The following is a 17,967-nucleotide window of genomic DNA, read 5'->3' on the forward strand; positions in this document are numbered from 1 at the left end:
AAAGGAAATCACACATTTTTATTGGAAAGTGTCAGAGAGCACGTACCCGTCACAATAAGGTATGCAAAGTAGATCACATAATGAAGTTTGAGGTGAATATGATTCGCTACAATGAAGCGAAGCCTATCCACTTTTTTTTTTTTTTTTTTTACCCGTCCAATCTGGCACGCAGTAATTTAATGTATCAATCCAAAATCATATTTCCTCCAAGTTAGAATTCATATGTGGGGCGGAAATCGGACTTGCCTTTCTACCTGCAGATTAAAATGACAGTGATACCAGTGGGCGCTAAATTGAGTTCCCTGAATGAAACAGGAGTAAAAATCCTATCTGCACTGTGCAGTGGAACACAATTAGTTATTTAACAAGCATTTGGAAAAGTGCATTGATGCTCAGATGGATAAGGCTAATGCAACGTTTTCAATGCAATGGTAAGGCATTTCTACAAGTCATTACATTTGACTTCAAAAATCCATCCCGGCTCTATTGTTGGTAGAAACAGCAGTGAAGTGTCGGCTGAAGCCAACTTTTGGGTAAGTTATGCATACCTATGTACACTGAGCTACAGCTACACCAGTCACACGAGTACAATAAATCATCTTATGGGATTTACAGCACTGAAATAAGTTAAACATCTGAAGGTCAAAAACGACAGCATGACTTCATGTGTGGGATATTGCACAAGTGTAACAAGTAAAGAGTATCCTGGATTTCCGGTCAAGCCCAGTTCCAGATAAGTTACCGTGTAGCTCTCAAACTGAGATTCAGTGTGTTACGTCAGGTCAGATTCACTGATTTCCAAGAAAAGAAATGGGCTTCACTCTGAGCACCAGAAACATCAGCAAGCTGGATTATTGCTTTTTGGATAAAGAGCGCTTCTCACAGACTGAACAGCTTCATCTAAAACAGAAAGGTGCAAGAGGTCGTACAAGGCTATGGGTTCAATGCAAAGTGTAAACACTAACTTGATATTGACAGGCTGTTACTGAAACACAGAAATGACTAGTAACCAACAAATTCACTTTGGGGAAAGCGCGCACACACACACACACACTACACCAACACAGGGCTCTGAATTGGCAACAGGCTGAAGAGGATGGGTCTGTATTTCACTAACACCAAGGAAATATGGGGGCAGATTACGGACACCTACACCTGTAGAGACATGTAGTGAATACTATAGCATGATTATGTTGGATAACATTCACAGACCGGTAGAGGATTTGTGAGCAACGGAAGTGCAGTTGTTTTCCCATTATTGCTATGCTCTTGAGACTTTGCATCCTGACAGAAAGGCAAAATGAAGCAATACCAAAAAAAAAAAAAAAAAAAAAAAAAAAAAAAAGACTGTAAACATGGAACAAGGCAGAGTTACAGTATCATAAGTTTGAAATCTTAAATATGGAGGCTGGCTGTGAATTGAAAGCATCAAAGGTAATAGGCAAAGACTCAAATCTCGATCAGTGGAAACCTTCAGGCAGGACAGCAGGTCCTGTTTGAAACATGTTAAGACAACTCGCAGGCCTGAATATGATATGTTTCACTCCATGATAAGAAAGAATTCATGTTGGACTAAAAGAATATAAACATTTCACAGACCCACGTTGTCCTCTCCGAGCTCCACCTTCAAAAGGTGGATAACAGTTGAGACAATAATCCATTAATAAGCAACAACCTGCAGCACAGGTCACTTTATCAGGCCACAACTTAATATACACATAATGTCTTTAAATCATATTCTACAGCCAGGTCCTGGCCTTATAATTGTTCTCGCACAACTTTACAAGTAACATTCGCAAACCATGTTTATCTACATGCAAGGGCGTCCATTCAGCAGTAACTAAAACAGCAGTGATGTGAGCAGCAGCCTGTGACCATGAAGTCAAATATATACTTTAAACAGCAAGGGCTAGAGACGAATGGATAAGCTTAGCCACGTCACAATTCACAATCCATGCTAAATAAGTGAAGGGCTCAAATACAGAAGAGCAGCTCTGTGGCCTCGTACACACTTGGACTTTAAAATGTTGGAACCGTGTCAGTCACAGGTTTCAGCTGCACATGTGCACAATGAAAGACGGGATAATTTAGTCTGGGGAATAATATGCTCTCATCAATCAATGTTAATAGCTGCATCCTGGAAAATAACACGAACGGTGATAATGAACAACATATTTCACACCTTCTTGCTTGGTTGCTGGAAAGCTGTGAAATATATCACGACTCACATGTTTCACAGGGAAAACACTTAAAGCATACTAGCATGTACGAGGGCCACAGATTACAGTGTATATTTGTACCATACTGTATATACTGTATGTACATGGATAGATTCTGATCAGTCACCTACTTCACTGTGTGTAATGGTGTGTGTGTGTGTGTGTGTGTGTGTGTGTGTGTGTGTGAGTGTGAGTGTGAGTGTGTGTGTGTGTGTGTGTGGCATCACTTCTCCTGCAGCAGTGCAGGGATGTTGATGTTCCAGCCGATGGCCTGTCGGTCGAAGCCGCAGGTGAACAGGTTGCATGACTGGTTCTCTTCATTCCACGCTGTACAACACACCATACGTCTGTGACCCTGCACACACACAAACACACAGGTTTGAAATGTTAGATTTAAAGACCAATCAAACACATTACTTCCTGTCAACCTTTTTTCTCCTTCCTTACCATTCTGTTGCTGCGTGGAAGTCGGGCCAGCCTCACTCCGCTCATGTCAAACAGTCGGACTTGTCGATTGTCGTGGGGCAGAGCGATGATCCTCTGGTTGGCAGAGACGCTTATCCTGAAACATCAGATCGAGTTCACTTTGAATCAGGGTCAGATGTGGTTCATTCTCCCGAAGAAAGTCAGGAGCTAAGTTGTATAATTCAGCGCTTGATTTACAGAAATATCTCAAGCAGAGATTCACCTCGGCACATTTCAGTTTCTCGTTTGCACACACACAACTCCATATGCATGGACAGCTGACATTGGCTGCCTCTGGAATCTGTATTCCCTGCTGCCATTCATGATAATTACTGCCCTCTGTAAATGGACACAGCAACTGGGGAGACAATAGTATCTTTGCAGTTGCTTTGTCTTGGGCTACAGTATGTACTGTGTGTGTTGGACATACTTTTCAGACCATCAAAACTAAAACCAAAGCCCGTACAGGACAGTTGATACTGGTGTCTGGCTGACCATGAACCCAGCATGTGAACAGTGGCTTTAAATTCAGGAGAGCACCAACAACAATAATACGTCCTTTTATTAATCAGTTAATCATTATTTTGGTACAATGAGCTGGTGAGGTCACTATCATCTGTTTTAAAAGGAATTATTTTCTTTTCACAATGGAGAACATCAACTTTAAAACAGCCTTTCAGCAATCATGACCTCATGGAGCCCCAAACAGGAACCCTGTTTGAAGTTATTTACATGTGTTGTTGGAAAGTCTAAGAGCTTCATCAAAACCGAGGATGTCCTGATCACATTTTTTGGCTCCTGATCTCAATAAGATATTTCGATATCAAGTATGTACCAATACTTTGGCTACATGAAACTGTAGATGTTCACATTTCGTGTTTTTGTCTTGAGTTGCGATTCAAAACTCATTCTTGACCTTAGAAACAACAGTTGTCAAAACTATTGCACTTTGGGGCTTAAGGCTCAAGGTACATTTAGTAGCTGATCTTCATCAGCAATCGTAGTTTGTCCGGCTGTCAAGGAGCTGTAGATATTCACATTTTTTTTTGAGCATTTTAAGCTCAGAAAAAAGTTTAAAGTTTAATTTTTTTTATTTAAATTAATTAAAAAAATGTTTTATTTAAACTAAGTTAATTTAAATGTGCTTGACAGCAGAGCAGCTCTGCCTTAAGAAAACATACAACATGCATCACTTATTTTTTGCAGCAACACGTTACAGTTATACGTGTCCCTTCACCTACCTGTTCACAGCTGAGTCAGTGCGGATAGTTGCTATTGGCGACCTCATGTTCTTCAAATCCCACACCTTAACAGTGCGGTCGTCGCTTCCTGAAACCACGTTGTCGCCCACCGTGAACACTGCCGACGTCACCGTGCTACAAATGACGGACACACAAAAACAGAAGACAGCTGTTACACAAAGAAAATGTTACTCTCTCGCTTGTGTGTTCACATTGTAATCAAAAGTATAACTTATCTAGGAAATTCACACGGTTCTCCACCATCCAATTAAAGTGCAGTGAAGAGAGCTGATGGGAACTTACAGCAATCTCAGACAACAGTATGTTTTATATTTTACATATTTGGAATTTATACTCATTTTGTAGTTCAGGAAAAAGAGGAAAGTTTGGGAGGGAATAGTTAACATTTAAAGCCAGTCTCATCACCCTCTCCACAGACGGCCCTGATATTACTCATACACCTGGAATATGAGACAGATCCTCACACGCGTCACAGTGATATGTCAGGATGTTATAGGCGTTCCTACTAGAGGAAAGAAACGGAGGCAGGATCACACTTGCTCTGTTCCTGTCACATATGTGTAGCTGTCGGAATATCTCGATGGGTTATATAATGACTTGAAAGTTTTCACACCGCCGACCGTGTTTGAGCTGTCGATACTCTGTGAAAGACAGTTTCCGTTCTCTCTACAGCTTCTACACATTTACAGTGAGTCTTCTCTGTGGGTGATTCTGTTCATGTTCACGTTCAATACATCAAATATTACAAAAGTAAACTGAAAAAATAAACCAAGACACTGTATCAAGACATGAGAATGGGATCACAAATGATGGGCCATGGTTCTAAACCTTTTTTGTCTGACACGCCTCCTCAGCCTTATCAGATGGGAGCTCAATTACCCATCTGAGCCACTCAAATATATTGAATCCATTAAACATATTTAAGGGGTTCAGATAGATAGTGTTAATGTTATTTAACATTATCAAATATATGAAAAGTAGTTATAATTTATATTTTCATATAACAAACATACAATCACGTACTATTTTAACTTTTCTATTATGATTAGCCGACTACATCACCTGTTCATCCATTACTTTTAGTTATTTCAGCTCCATCCTTTTAGTTTTAGCTAACTAGTTTAAAATTCTATCCATTGCTTTTAACTTTTTCAGCCATTTCCCTGTTACTTTTAATTAATTATTTCAACATCTCTAATAATTGGCTAACTTATCTTCAGACACTCGACTGCAGCACAGGGTAACTGATCAGGTTGATGGACAGCTGACTGGTTATTGTAAATTGTTAGAATCACTGGTTGGGAAATCACTATAAATAGATCATAAGCTGAATTTACATATTTGGATATTTGTATCTATGTGATACGTCACAATATAATTCTGCCACTTATTATTTCATCTATTAACACAATTCAGTTCAACTACATTTCTATTTTTTTACAATTATAAATAAAATGTACTTTGACAGGAGATTTAATCCATAACTGTACAAGCATTACATACTGTATGTAGACACCTTTCAATATTCAAGATATAGAAGTATATATATATATATATATATATAAAATGTGTTACATATTGTTTTATAACGACCTGCAGAAGGTGTTGCGCACATGTTCATCCAAACAGTAGATGATGCACCATACACTGTTTATATTGCTGACTGTTACTGATTCTAGTGAACTGCGGGGTTACCATTGCCACCACTGCAGTGGTCAGTATGCCCTGACAACACTACAGGTGTGAAAGAGCACGACCCCGATCACAATTAGATATGATAGGACAAAAGATACACGATGCCATTCGCTACATCGTGGTATCAGCTTCCTCCTCACACGCCCTTTCTTCCAACCTGTCGTGCTCCACATAATAGCACAAAATCAGGCCTCCATTGATTCAATAGATTCAATCTTTCCTCATTCATGGAGGGAACTTTAGAAATAAACTAAAGAAGCTGGATGGGATTTCTGATTGTTGATTAAGATTAGCATTGTGTGGTGTCCCCACACACACACACACACACACACACACACACACACACACGTCTACATTTCCACATCTAGTTTTTCTTGCCAAAACTGGCTTCCCCCTTAATTCAAACTGACATGGCATTAAGGGATAATTAGGGCCCTAAACTATTAGAGAGGCTCGGGCTCTAGGAAACTGCTGTATCGTTACAGGCACCTTCTGACACTGCAGGGTACAGCCCACCTGGGAATACAAGAGGTAGAGAGAGCGACAGGGAGTAAGAAAGATAGGAGGTGTGCTAGGTGGGAGGTGTACGGGGAGCGTAATCAGACAAGGTAATTGATTAAAAGGTTGATTAAGGTTAAAGGGTTTTTAGAATGGGTGGTGAGGAGGGAGGGGAGTAGTCACTGTTACTTAATGGCATCTCTGCAGTGTCTCCGACAGCCAAGGTCAAGACTCCTTGTGACTGGAGACTTGGGGAGCTGGAAAGGAAGAGAGTCATACAGAGGGAATCATGGGACCCCCTCTGCAGCTGGAGAAGTTAAGGTGAGCTGAAAGTCTCACATGAAGCCCAAAGGCCCCCTAACAGTAATATTTTTGTCTCTACAATTGTGGTGTGATTTCAAGAAGACCTGAGAGACAAGCCACGACAGGCGGACTCCGTCCCTAAACTCATTCAACTAACCGCTCACACTGACACTGTTATATTAGGATGGAATTGTCACAGTTACAGATTCAGCCTCTACAAGGAAAGGGAGATTTTATTTCACTAACTACAAACATTTTGTGCAATTACAGTTTAAAATTGCCTCCTTCTTCTTTACTGAGAGGAAAGCTCTGACAAACAGTCTGACACACAGCTTCTTTGGGGCAATCTTTGAATTGAGATCATCACTTTTTGAAATTCTCACATGCCCGGCTCATTCATTCACAACAGTATATGCATTTCATGTTGCTTGATGTTGCTGAGTAGTTATTCTTAGTTTACCTAGTGATGATCACTGATGTTTTGATTGTCTGTGTATTGGTAAATGAAATGCAGTGGCCAGACAAGAGAATCTGCACTAAAGATCCTGATTAAACTAATCCTCTGCATTGTTATTATATCTTCACCTACCAGCGCTCGATCACACATAAATCTGCCAGGTAAACTGGAGTATTTGTTCTGGCACTGTGGCTGTGATCCTTATCCTCTCTCCTAATGAGTGCTTTTGATGACTGATGTACACATTTGTAAAAATTTCACATTGCAGTCATTGTGAATCACTGTGGATGAGAGCATGAGCCATATGCCCAATATGTAAAATGTAAATGAAACAATTCAGGTACGGACCACTAAGAGGTTTTAGAGCGCTCTTATTTTTGCTGTGCTACAGTAACACTGACAGTCGCTGAGAACCTGGTAAGTGCTGGTGTATTCCTCCAGAGACAGGATGTCAAATCTGCATACAGACACCCCCATGTATGCACACACACACACACACACACACACATTTCTATCAACTGCATTCAAATATCTCAGAAAGCCGTCGATGGCTGGACAGACAAACGTGACATGGCATCCCATTTGTAGAGCAAGTCCACTGTCACTTCTCGTTTGTTCTCAGCCGCTTTGTTAGCTCATGTGCAGTCGTCATTACTCTGCAATTACGGCGGAGGGGTGGGATACAGGGTGTGTGCTGCACTTTTAGCTGCCGCCTTTCACTGTCAGGGAGCGTTAGCTGTAATTGCCAGTGAAGACGGTGGAAACAAGAGGATGTCTCCCCTCCAGCTCTCTTCTGCCTTTTAAACCATTCACACTCTCCTCTGCTGTTTCCACAGAGAGGATGCAGAGAGAACGCCATTTATGCCACATCATTATAACATGCTGGAGATTCTGGAAAATTAGCAAGAGACATGGCAGAGAGATGACGCAGGTTCGGCTAAAACTAAAAGTTCTCACAAGTTGGAAAGTGGAAAAAGCATGTGGGTGAGTAAACTGCATGGATCAGGGTGACTGTTAGTGCAGCCTTTTACAATTGGACCCTATGCACACACGCACGCACACACATACACAGACGCAAGCACACACACACACGCGCGCACGCACACACACATGCACACACCAGAAAAACATACACATGTATCAGCAGTATCCAGCTCAATGCTGCCAATACAAACTGACACTGGACAACATATTAGGAGCTGCTTCAAAGTAAATCCTGGCTATTTACAGACACGATCACTATCTTTGTTAAAGCAACGATTTGTTAATTGTTAAGTCGATCAACAGAAATTGTCTGCAATAACTGATTAATAATTTAAGTCATATTTAAGCAAAAATTGTTGTCAAACACTCCTTTCTTGCTCTTATTGGTCTAACTGAGAGAAATTGTGATAATCATTAGTTGCAGCCCTAAATGTGAAGCTGCTCATGTACAATAAGCCAGTTCAGGTTTGATCACTCATACACAGCAGCTAAACAGTGAACAGCTGCTCAGTTTTTCCAGTCTTTTTCAAACTGTTTTTATTTGCTTTTAGGTTTGACGGCTCAAGAGTAAGGAATTTGCCTGAATGTCTGGGTTTGTGGCTTTAAATAAACCACTGAAGGACAAGGAGGGACGTTTTCACTTTAAAGCACATCGTGGCCGTTTGGGAAGGACATAAGGATGGATGGAAGGAAAGGAAAGGAGGAGGGCTGTCGTTGACTGTGAAACACTGGTGCTTAATCTCATTACACCAATTGTCTATGGGAGAGAATTAAAGTGGGATCTGCAGGAATTATACATGTTGGGGTCGTACATAATGAGCTCTATGTAATCCCCCCACTTGCAATCAAAGGCTGCCAGCCAGCCAGGACACACACATGTAGACGTGCACATAAACACACGCATACGCGCACACACACACTTCTTACGCTTTTTAAAGAGCGCTGCCATTGAAAGCCACAGACAAGCCTGACAGTCATCGTTTTGAAATGAGCGGCTGCAATTGAGTGTTAACAGCGAGCGAAGTGCCAAATTACACAGAGTGGAGGATTAACGCAGAAAAACGGACAGATAAATGAACAGGAGAGCGAGCCAGAGAGACAGAGGTAGTCAGAGAAAGAGAGGGGAGAAGGACAAGAAAGCCGTCGAAGTGAAGAGAAGTGCTCAGTAATGAATGAGAGGCAAGTTGAGGATTTGGCTTAGAGCAGCAGGGTCTGTAAATTAATGTGGCACTGTCTGAGGATAAAAAAAAAAGTGAGTGCTGAAAGGGATCACAGACCAGAGAGATGCTACAGCACCACCCTGTGGGTAAAATGAAGATTGCAGCAACAAACCATCACTCAAACTGAGCTGAGAGAGAGTGTGTGTGTGTGTGTGTGTGTGTGAGAGAGAGAAAGAGAGACAGACTTACTCAGTGTGTCCCTGGAATACATTGACAGAGTGGATGGACGGATCTCTGAAGTCCCACAGTCTGAAGGTGGTGTCTCTGGATGAGGTGACCACCAGCCGCTGGGTAGGGTGGGTACAGCAGTGGGTCAGCTCCTGGTCATGGCCTACAAACATACACACACAAACACAATGGTAACCATATGTAACTCTTTGTGATTCATATAAACTTTTTTAAAGCAGTTCTTTTAAAATTTGGGAAACAAGTTTAATATGAAACAAGTGCCAGTAGATGCTTAACTTAACTTGGTTAAAAACAGCTAGCTGCCTCTGTCTGCCTGCCAGCGTCTCTAAACCTCACTGATTAACATGTTATATTTTGTTTGTCTAACCTGTACAAGAACTGGCCATCCACCTCGCCTTCTGGTGTTTGTGCTAAGCTAGGCTGATCAGCTGCTCGCTGTAGCTTCATATTTAGCCTTCAGACATGAGAGTCCTATCGATCTTCTCATCTAACACTCATAACACACATATTTTACAAAATGTGGAGTTATTGTTTAGAGTCACACAAAGTAGAGGAAACAGTGGTTTCATCATATGTTGATTGGGAATCAGAAAAAAAAGATCTTCCTTTTATTCTCCCCTTTTCTGTGTAACAAACCAATTCACATTTATGAGCCTTTTTTTGATAAGTGAATATTTACATAAACTGCTCACTAATATGCATATCAGCCCTCAGATGTAATCCGAACTAGAATGACTCCACCAACCAGCCGAGTTGCAGGAAATATGGTCACACTCTCCCCTTCCTGAGTTACAGCGTTGAATAATGACCAGAAGTGTTTTTGCAGAACATTATGATGTCACAGTGAAGTTGAACTTTGACCTTTGGATATAAAATGTCATCACTTGATTTTATCCTTAAAGACATTTGAGTTAAATTGTGTCACAATTAGTGTATACATTTGTGAGTTATAGCCAAAAATGTGTTTTGTGAGGTCACAGTGAGCTTGACTTTTGACCACCAAATTCTAATCGGTTCATCCTTGAGTTAAAGTGAATGTCTGTGCCAAATGTTAAAAGAAGAAATTCCCTTTGGATATTCCTGATATATATATATATATAGAGCTCACAAGAACATGAGGTCACCGTGACCCTTGACCTTACTTTGAATTTTGCCCCAAAATCTAATGAGTTCATCTTCGAGTTCAAGTGAATGTTTGTGTCTAATCTGAAGAAATTCCCTAAAGGTGGTCTTGAGATATCACATTCAAGAGGCCAAAAACATGTTCTGTGAGGTCACAGTGGCCTTGGCCATTGACCTTTCTAAGTGAATGTTTGTGGCAAATTTGAAGAAGTTACCTCAAGGTGTTACTGAGATATCATATTTACGAGAATGGGACGGACATGCATCCATCCTTGGCTGTTGCCAGTGGAGAGGCATAAAACAGTTTACAAATCATTCAAATTAGTTAAAAGAAAGATAACATATGTAAAACATACAGGCCTATGTATCCACTGCACCTGTAATGAACATTACTGATAAAAAAGTGGCCTGTGGTTGAACCTAATTGCAGACTCTCTTGCAAAGAACAGATATAAAATAAACAAACTTGATTTACTATATGTTTTCATTTGGAAATGAGCTGTAGCCTTTCCTCAGATGACTGGAATGTATCATATTAAGATGAACAACATGAACCAAATGCACAAATCATCACAAAACATCTAAACATGAGCAATATGTACATTTTCAAATAACTGAAACACAAACATAACAAACAAAGACACCATATGCTGCTGTTCTATGATATAGTACCAGCCTGTTTGCCTACCAGTGAGTGTGTGAACCAGTTCAGACGTCTCCACCTCATACAGGTTGGCAGCACGATCCCAGGAAGCTGTCACCACTTGACGGCCTCCAACCAACCAATCAGCTGCGATCACTACACCCTGGTGGCTCTTCAGGGTTGCTGTAGCGACCCGGACGGTAGGGACCTCAAACGGGCCCTCGCCATCCACCTCGCCTTCCTCTCTGTCTGACGAGTCCTGGTCGTCATCACATGGAGCCTGTGGAAAGACACACAAAGAGTCCAAGCAATGTACACAGATGCCTGCCACAACAGCGATAGCTTGGACCTAGTGCTTTTGTATGATTAGTTCACCATGGAAAGTAAAGCAACCTATTTGTAAATGTACTTGATATTCACCTCCATCCTTTGACATACATATTTCAAAATTCCATGACATTCCAGGTTATTCCAGTAGAAACCTTGGGACGAGAACAGTACAAGGTTACTTACACTGACATCTGGTGGTGGCTGGGGGGCAGGAAGCTGCACCATGTAGCGCCAGATGTGAGCCGTCTGGTCCCCAGAGGCTGTGCAAACACAAGTACACATGAACAAATACAGTCACATCTACACGGAACTGACTGCTGGAGACAATGGAGGCAGGAAAAAGATGGTTGACACAAACATTAAATGTAGCCAAATCACCAAAATAAACACACATGCATTCAGATACAAACCTGTGAGGGCCATCTGCTCTGTGGGGTGGAACTTGATGGAGTTGACTGTGGGCGAATGATGAGACATATGGACATATGTTACATCAAGTATTCCTGTCATCTAACAAGCCATGTGAGCAAATGTTGACAGGCTCCGTTATATCGCACAGTAATACAGCATATGCTTGAGACGTGAACCAGCCAGTGTTGTATAAACAGAGATAAGACACAACAGTACCTGCTACATCTATTGTATCCATTTAATTTTCTAATTACCTGATCCTGCATGACCAGCATACCTCAGCAGACATTTCCCAGTCTCTATGCTCCACAGTAGAGCTGAGTGGTCTGTGAGGAGAGCACACTGATGAACATGAAGCCATTCACAATTTTTTTTTTTTTTTTTTTTAAAACAATAATCAGCTATTGAGTCAGGGTTTTTACATAGTGGGCTATCTGGTTAGATTCGGTGAGAAATGTCTGGACCACATTATGGTGAAACACAGACTGAGCAGCAGAAACACAACTAAAGCTTAAAGGTTTCTCCCTATTCAAGATGATGGAAATTTTTTTTTTTTTTTTTTAAATTACATTCAACAAAAATGAAAAGTCATTACAGTTTTGTCTTTTTGAGAGTTGTCTTACAGATATTAGCATTAACAACACTACTGATGTGCAACAGATGCCATCAATCATCTCTACTCATTTTTCGCTCATTGCATCAAGGCATCACAGTTAATTTGACAGTGACATAATGATGTAAATACTTCATACAGCACCTTTAATCTTGACTAATCAATCCTATTGAAAACAACTACACAGCATGTTGACTGTCTAAAAAAAAAAACCCCACAAAAAACAATGCAGTATGTATACTGTATGTAAATAGTTTGTGAAGTGACTTTGTGTACCTGCAGAGGCGGTGCCCAGGACCACCGGCTGAGTTCGTGTGACACTGAGGTCCCAGATCCCATCCCGGTGGCCCACGTATTCCTTGAGCAGCTGGCACAAGGCACGGGACCCTGTGGTGGCCTTGAAACTGGACACAATCTGAGCAGGGGAGGGAGGAGAGGTGGGCATGACAGAGACAAGAAAGAAACAAGATGGACAATATAAGATGATAAATACCAGAATGTATGCAGCTTTTTTTACATGGCTTTATATGCTACAGTTACAGAAACAAGGGAATCAATTTTGTATGTTTGTTAAAGGTCCCATATAGTATAAAAGTTAGATGTCCATGTGTTTTTTGATTATAAAACAGGTCTAGGTTCTATATTAACACCATGAAAGTATCAAAGTGCTCAGTCCACAGAGAAATGCACACAGCCCGTATTCAGAAACTGAGCCTTAAAACGAGTCAGGACTTCTGTAACTTTGTGATGTCACAACAAAACAGTCACATATCTAAGCCATGCCCCAAGCCCTGCCCATCCTGACCCACCGCCCAACCTTGTAGGATTTGGTTTCTCTGAGTGTTTACCTGAATTCTGCTATATTTTTATTCAATCATTCAGAAAACAGTCAGCCAATAAGAAATGCTCCTCTCTTCTGATTGGCTCACTGACCTGTTGTTACAAGGGTTTCAGAGAGAAGCCTGAGAGAGGAGATGTGAAACTACAATGAGATGTTTTTAAACTGCAAATATATCTTCTGATGGATCAACACTTCAAATAAAACACAGGAAAAGTGTAAAATATGGGACCTTTAACTGAAATCTGGCAACATAACCATACCTGAGACTACAAGACATAACAGTAGCTTTCCATTTTTTTACTCACATCACAGTTTATTGTTGCTGTCTGACAAACAGATTCACAGATAAGAAGTTTGGTTATGTAAGATCTAGGGCCTGTATCACAGAGTGAGAGGGTTAGCCACCTCCTCTTGGCTTAACTCAGGTGTCATGAGGCTGATTGACTTTTAACGGCTAATCTGCTCCAAAGCAGATCAAAACCTGCCAACAGTCTGACAGCTCCCCGAAAAAAGTGAGTCATCATTCCTACAGGATCCTGACATGTACAAAATAACAGTAGAATAACTGTAGAATCATTTTGGTGCTCATAATTGTGTCAGAGAGGAAATGCTTTTATACAATACAATTATGTGTCCACTCTGGGTTTGAAACAGAGATAGTTCACCACAGACTAATGAATTGCAATTATATCTGGATATTAATTGTGCACGCTGTTTTATTTAATTATAAATGCTACAGTTTTGGCATTATCAGCCATTTCTTTTCCTCAGCCATTTTTGCACATATTATCTGTACTTTGCTCTCTTCTTTGGCAGTAGAAAGAATCTTTGAATAACCTTTCATCACCTATTCATAATAGTTTGTTCATCGTGAGACAAATTAAGAACTACTGAACATGTTAAAAATGCTGAGCATATTTCAATATGCCTACCTAATAACTTACGCTTATTTATAGCCATAGCATTACGTTTAACATTTGGATATTATTCGTAGTGTTTCTACAGCCTCTTCATTACAGTATTTATCTCACGTTTTACCTGCTGTAAATCACTCAGACGTTATGCTCAGAGAAGGCGGGTAAACCAAAGAGAGCCAGACTAAGTTGAGCTTTCTTTGTGATACAGGCCTCTAGAAGGGCAGCCTGCAAAAGCCAAGTGTGTGTGTGCATCCTGTTAACAGGTGCTGTTTTTACATCAGAGCACATCTCTGCAACTGCCACAAGGTTTATGGTTTCAAATTGCACCAAACTGTGTCACTAGAGTATTAATATCGAACTGCACTTCAGCCAAATCAAGCACCGGTAGATGTGCACTTATACAAGTGGTGCACACCTAACATAAGATTATCTAGTGGTCTGTTTACACATGGCCTTCAGTCGCCCAGAAGAACAATCTAAGGGGGGACAGGTTGTAGTTTGACTGTACATGCTGACCACAGCAATAAGCTTAGATCATTGGAAGTCATTACATGCAGCAGCGAAGCATCTGGTTCACATGTGTTAATATACGCTCTCATTCTGTCTGGTGTGTTTACATTCACATTGCACTACGAGACAATATTATTTGTTTGCTGTCATTAGAAACACAATGAGCAGTGAGCATCAAGAAGAATAGCTCATTCCAGTCAAGGTCATCCGAGCAGCAACTGAGGATACAGTTAGTGCAGATCATTAGTTTCAAGTTTCAAGCCCCTTTAGTCATAACAAATTTAGTTTTTGGTCATATTTCTTTGCCAGCTGAGATGTTAGCTGTATATTAAATAGCAACTAGTTCATCAGGAGGTTATTCTAAGAAGTCCTGCCTTGAACTCATGTGTCCTCTTTTTCTATCTCTCTCAAATTAGAAGAGGATTGAGTCCCACTCTTCATCTAGCTCAGACTTTGGCTGCTTTAAGATTGTTTCTCAGCTTTAAGAGGCAACGAGACAGTGAAAAATAAGAGGAAGCCACATGTCACTGAAGTAAAACACTTCAACATTGGTACTTACGGTAAACCATCACAGGGCTCTATGTTACGTTTATTTTTAGGAGCACTGGCCCTTACATGAAAACAAAGGGGCACAGACAAAAATTAAATGCACAGTTTTTTTTCAGAAATGACATTAATGCATCTCTTTTTTTAAACATTGAATCTTAAACATACAGTGAGCATAAGAGGCAGGAGCAAACTGACATAACTAGTCCATTATTAATGTACTCAGAGTCTTTCCCAAGAGTGCACCACAATATCTTTCACACTTGCACACACTGGCATCTGCAAAATGCTCACACTGTTGAGCCCTGCTTTATAGAAATAGTTAAACAATTTGGGGAATGACTCACTTTCTTGCCAAGAGTTAGATGAAAATATCAACGATATTCTCATGTCTGTACAGTAAATATGAAGTTAATACCAGCAGCTGGTTAGGTTGTCTTAGCATAAAGACTGGATATTAACGTGGTATATTTTGTTCGTTTAATCTGTCCTGAGCTATTTCTTGGCTGTTGAAGAAATGTCCAGGCACACTTCAGTGTTTGTATGGATTTAACAAGCTGGATATAAAGTGTTTTTACATATAATGGATATAAAGCTTTAGACGTGCTGATGGCAGGAATTCGTTTTTTTTTAACCATTACCAGAGCCATAGCAGCTGTTTGTCCTGTTTCTATTCTTTGTGCTAAGCTAACCTAACTGGCTGCTCAGCTTGTGGTCACTCTGTCTAAACTTAACCATTCTGACTCCTGATAAACCTGAAAAAACACCGACATTTTGTAATTCAGATTCGACTCTACTGAAAGAAGACGAGGGGTCCCATCTTACACCTGGCGCAGAACGCAACTCAACTGTCAGTTTCAGACTGCAGTTGTCATTTTCCCATCCGGCAGCCACATTGTTTAAATAGCAAATACACTTGCACCCATCTGAGCGTCCATGGGCCTGTTAGTCTTAAAGTGAGGTGAGGTCAGCTACATTGTTGGCATATTGCTATCTTGAGGCAGCAGAAAGTGATTGACCAACAAAACCTGGTATTTTAAGGGCGCATTATCAAGAGAGTAATTATGCGCCTAAATAGGCAGTCTGCCTGTTACACACAAGCAATGTGCCACAGTGTTTCCCATTCATCACCTAGACTAAATTTGTCCACCACAGTGTCATAATGAACCAAAAATGTATTTACACTTCTCAAATTTATATAACATAAAATATGTCCAGCGTCGTGATTTGACTTCTTTGTAAAGCTGTACGCAGTGCACCGATCGACTCAGCCCTTCCTTTCCCCTCAGAGTGCACAGAGCTGCTGCGTGTGTGTACCAGGACTGGCTCACTGGTCAGTCACAATATGTCATCATCTCACCACAAATAGTTTGAAACACTGCAACTTTATAATAGCAATATTCCAAGGTGTAAGCACACCTGGCTTTTAAAGGGAATGGGAGGTGGCACAGTGATTGGTTTATTGAATGTTACGCCCAAAACACTCCCATGATTAATTAAGAGACCAAGTACAACCCTTTTGAAACATGCACCTGGAGCAGCGACCGTTTTTTCTGCCGCTAAAATAGCAAAAGTGATATGGACGTGCCCTAAATGTATTTGCCCCATGGGGTTTGGACCGTGTGCTTTGGACTGTTAAAATAGAGCCCTTACTGTAATGAATAACTTAACCAATCACTTCCAAAACATTTCTTTAAGAAACTGAACAAATATGTTTTCTAGATTTAACAAATGCAGCCGCTCACCCAGATTACCTGACAGGGTGCAGAGCAGAGAAGAGATGAGGAGTCAAGGTCGGACTTTAGTTAAAAAAAAAAAAAAAAAAAAAAAAAAAAAAAAAAGAGACTCAGCCCACAGCTGCTCCCACAATGCTTACTGACAAACAAAGCATTCAGGAAGTTACCCATGAATCTCCACCCCACAACTCCCATGTGGCCACACTGAAGCTGCGAGGTCCACCTATTTTGCTGTGGAGAGCGTACAATCTCTACCTCGGCAAGAGATTAAAAAGGAAGACGTCAAACATCTTCATATTAATCCATCATTGCTTCAAAACAATTCACAATAATAACATTTGGTCACAACTTGTTCACCCACAAACACTTCCTTCCCCTCACTGAATGTGTGGTTACTATTACCCCAGGCCAGAATCCCAACAGCTCAGTCATTCACACAGGTGACCACTCTTACAGGCTCTATAGAACGCTTAACACAGCTGGGATCAGGTACCTTGCTGGTAGAGGCTTTGTAGGTCGTCTTCAGCTTCTGTGACAGTTGACTGGTGCTGTGGCTGGCTGTGTGATGGAGAGACAAAGAACAATGGTTGGTTTCACTGCTGCAGTAACGGCCTAATAAAGTGTCAAGACTCTAAGTAGCACACACATCAGCAATACAAATCTGTGTTGTGTGTTTCTAGTGGTTAGTTGTCAGCACTCTCATCATGGCTGCTAATGACTTCTGACAACCTGTGGACCAGCAGGGATGTGCCAGTTCCACAAGGCTGTTTGATAAAGCACGATTAGCAGTTAAAGCAAGCTTTTTCATAAAGTCTGACCTAGGTTACCAGGGAAACGTATCCTCCAAATTCTCCTGGTCAGGCTAATTTTCAGGTTCAGCTTCATGTCAGGATTAATCAGCCTTCTAATCAGCCTGTCAGACTGAAACACAGGTGTTTTTCCCCTGAAAGTTCCTTTTTACTGCTGCACTATGAACATGAGTCATGTCCATGTGAAATTCATCACA

At 40.9% G+C, this 17,967-nt stretch overlaps 1 protein-coding gene across 4 annotated transcripts in view; it reads right to left on the reverse strand.

Annotated features, from left to right (window-relative positions):
• The window catches only part of LOC111228214 (WD repeat-containing protein 37-like), a 23,139-nt gene continuing 5,172 nt past the window's right edge, over window positions 1–17,967 (reverse strand). For all 4 annotated transcript variants that reach the window (XM_022754034.1, XM_022754032.1, XM_022754033.1 and 1 more), the window contains 10 exons: window positions 17,455–17,519; window positions 12,688–12,826; window positions 12,053–12,124; window positions 11,798–11,842; window positions 11,571–11,647; window positions 11,103–11,337; window positions 9,293–9,434; window positions 3,926–4,060; window positions 2,667–2,781; window positions 1–2,574 (listed from right to left, as the gene is read on the reverse strand). In XM_022754034.1, coding sequence (XP_022609755.1) covers window positions 2,443–2,574; window positions 2,667–2,781; window positions 3,926–4,060; window positions 9,293–9,434; window positions 11,103–11,337; window positions 11,571–11,647; window positions 11,798–11,842; window positions 12,053–12,124; window positions 12,688–12,826; window positions 17,455–17,519 — 1,157 coding nt within the window. In that variant the 3' untranslated portion in view covers window positions 1–2,442. The remainder of the gene's footprint in view (window positions 2,575–2,666; window positions 2,782–3,925; window positions 4,061–9,292; window positions 9,435–11,102; window positions 11,338–11,570; window positions 11,648–11,797; window positions 11,843–12,052; window positions 12,125–12,687; window positions 12,827–17,454; window positions 17,520–17,967) is intronic.

The sequence above is a fragment of the Seriola dumerili genome, unplaced genomic scaffold (assembly GCF_002260705.1).
Source record: "Seriola dumerili isolate Sdu_G_001 unplaced genomic scaffold, Sdu_1.0 BDQW01000216.1, whole genome shotgun sequence".
In the NCBI taxonomy this organism is placed as follows: domain Eukaryota; kingdom Metazoa; phylum Chordata; class Actinopteri; order Carangiformes; family Carangidae; genus Seriola; species Seriola dumerili.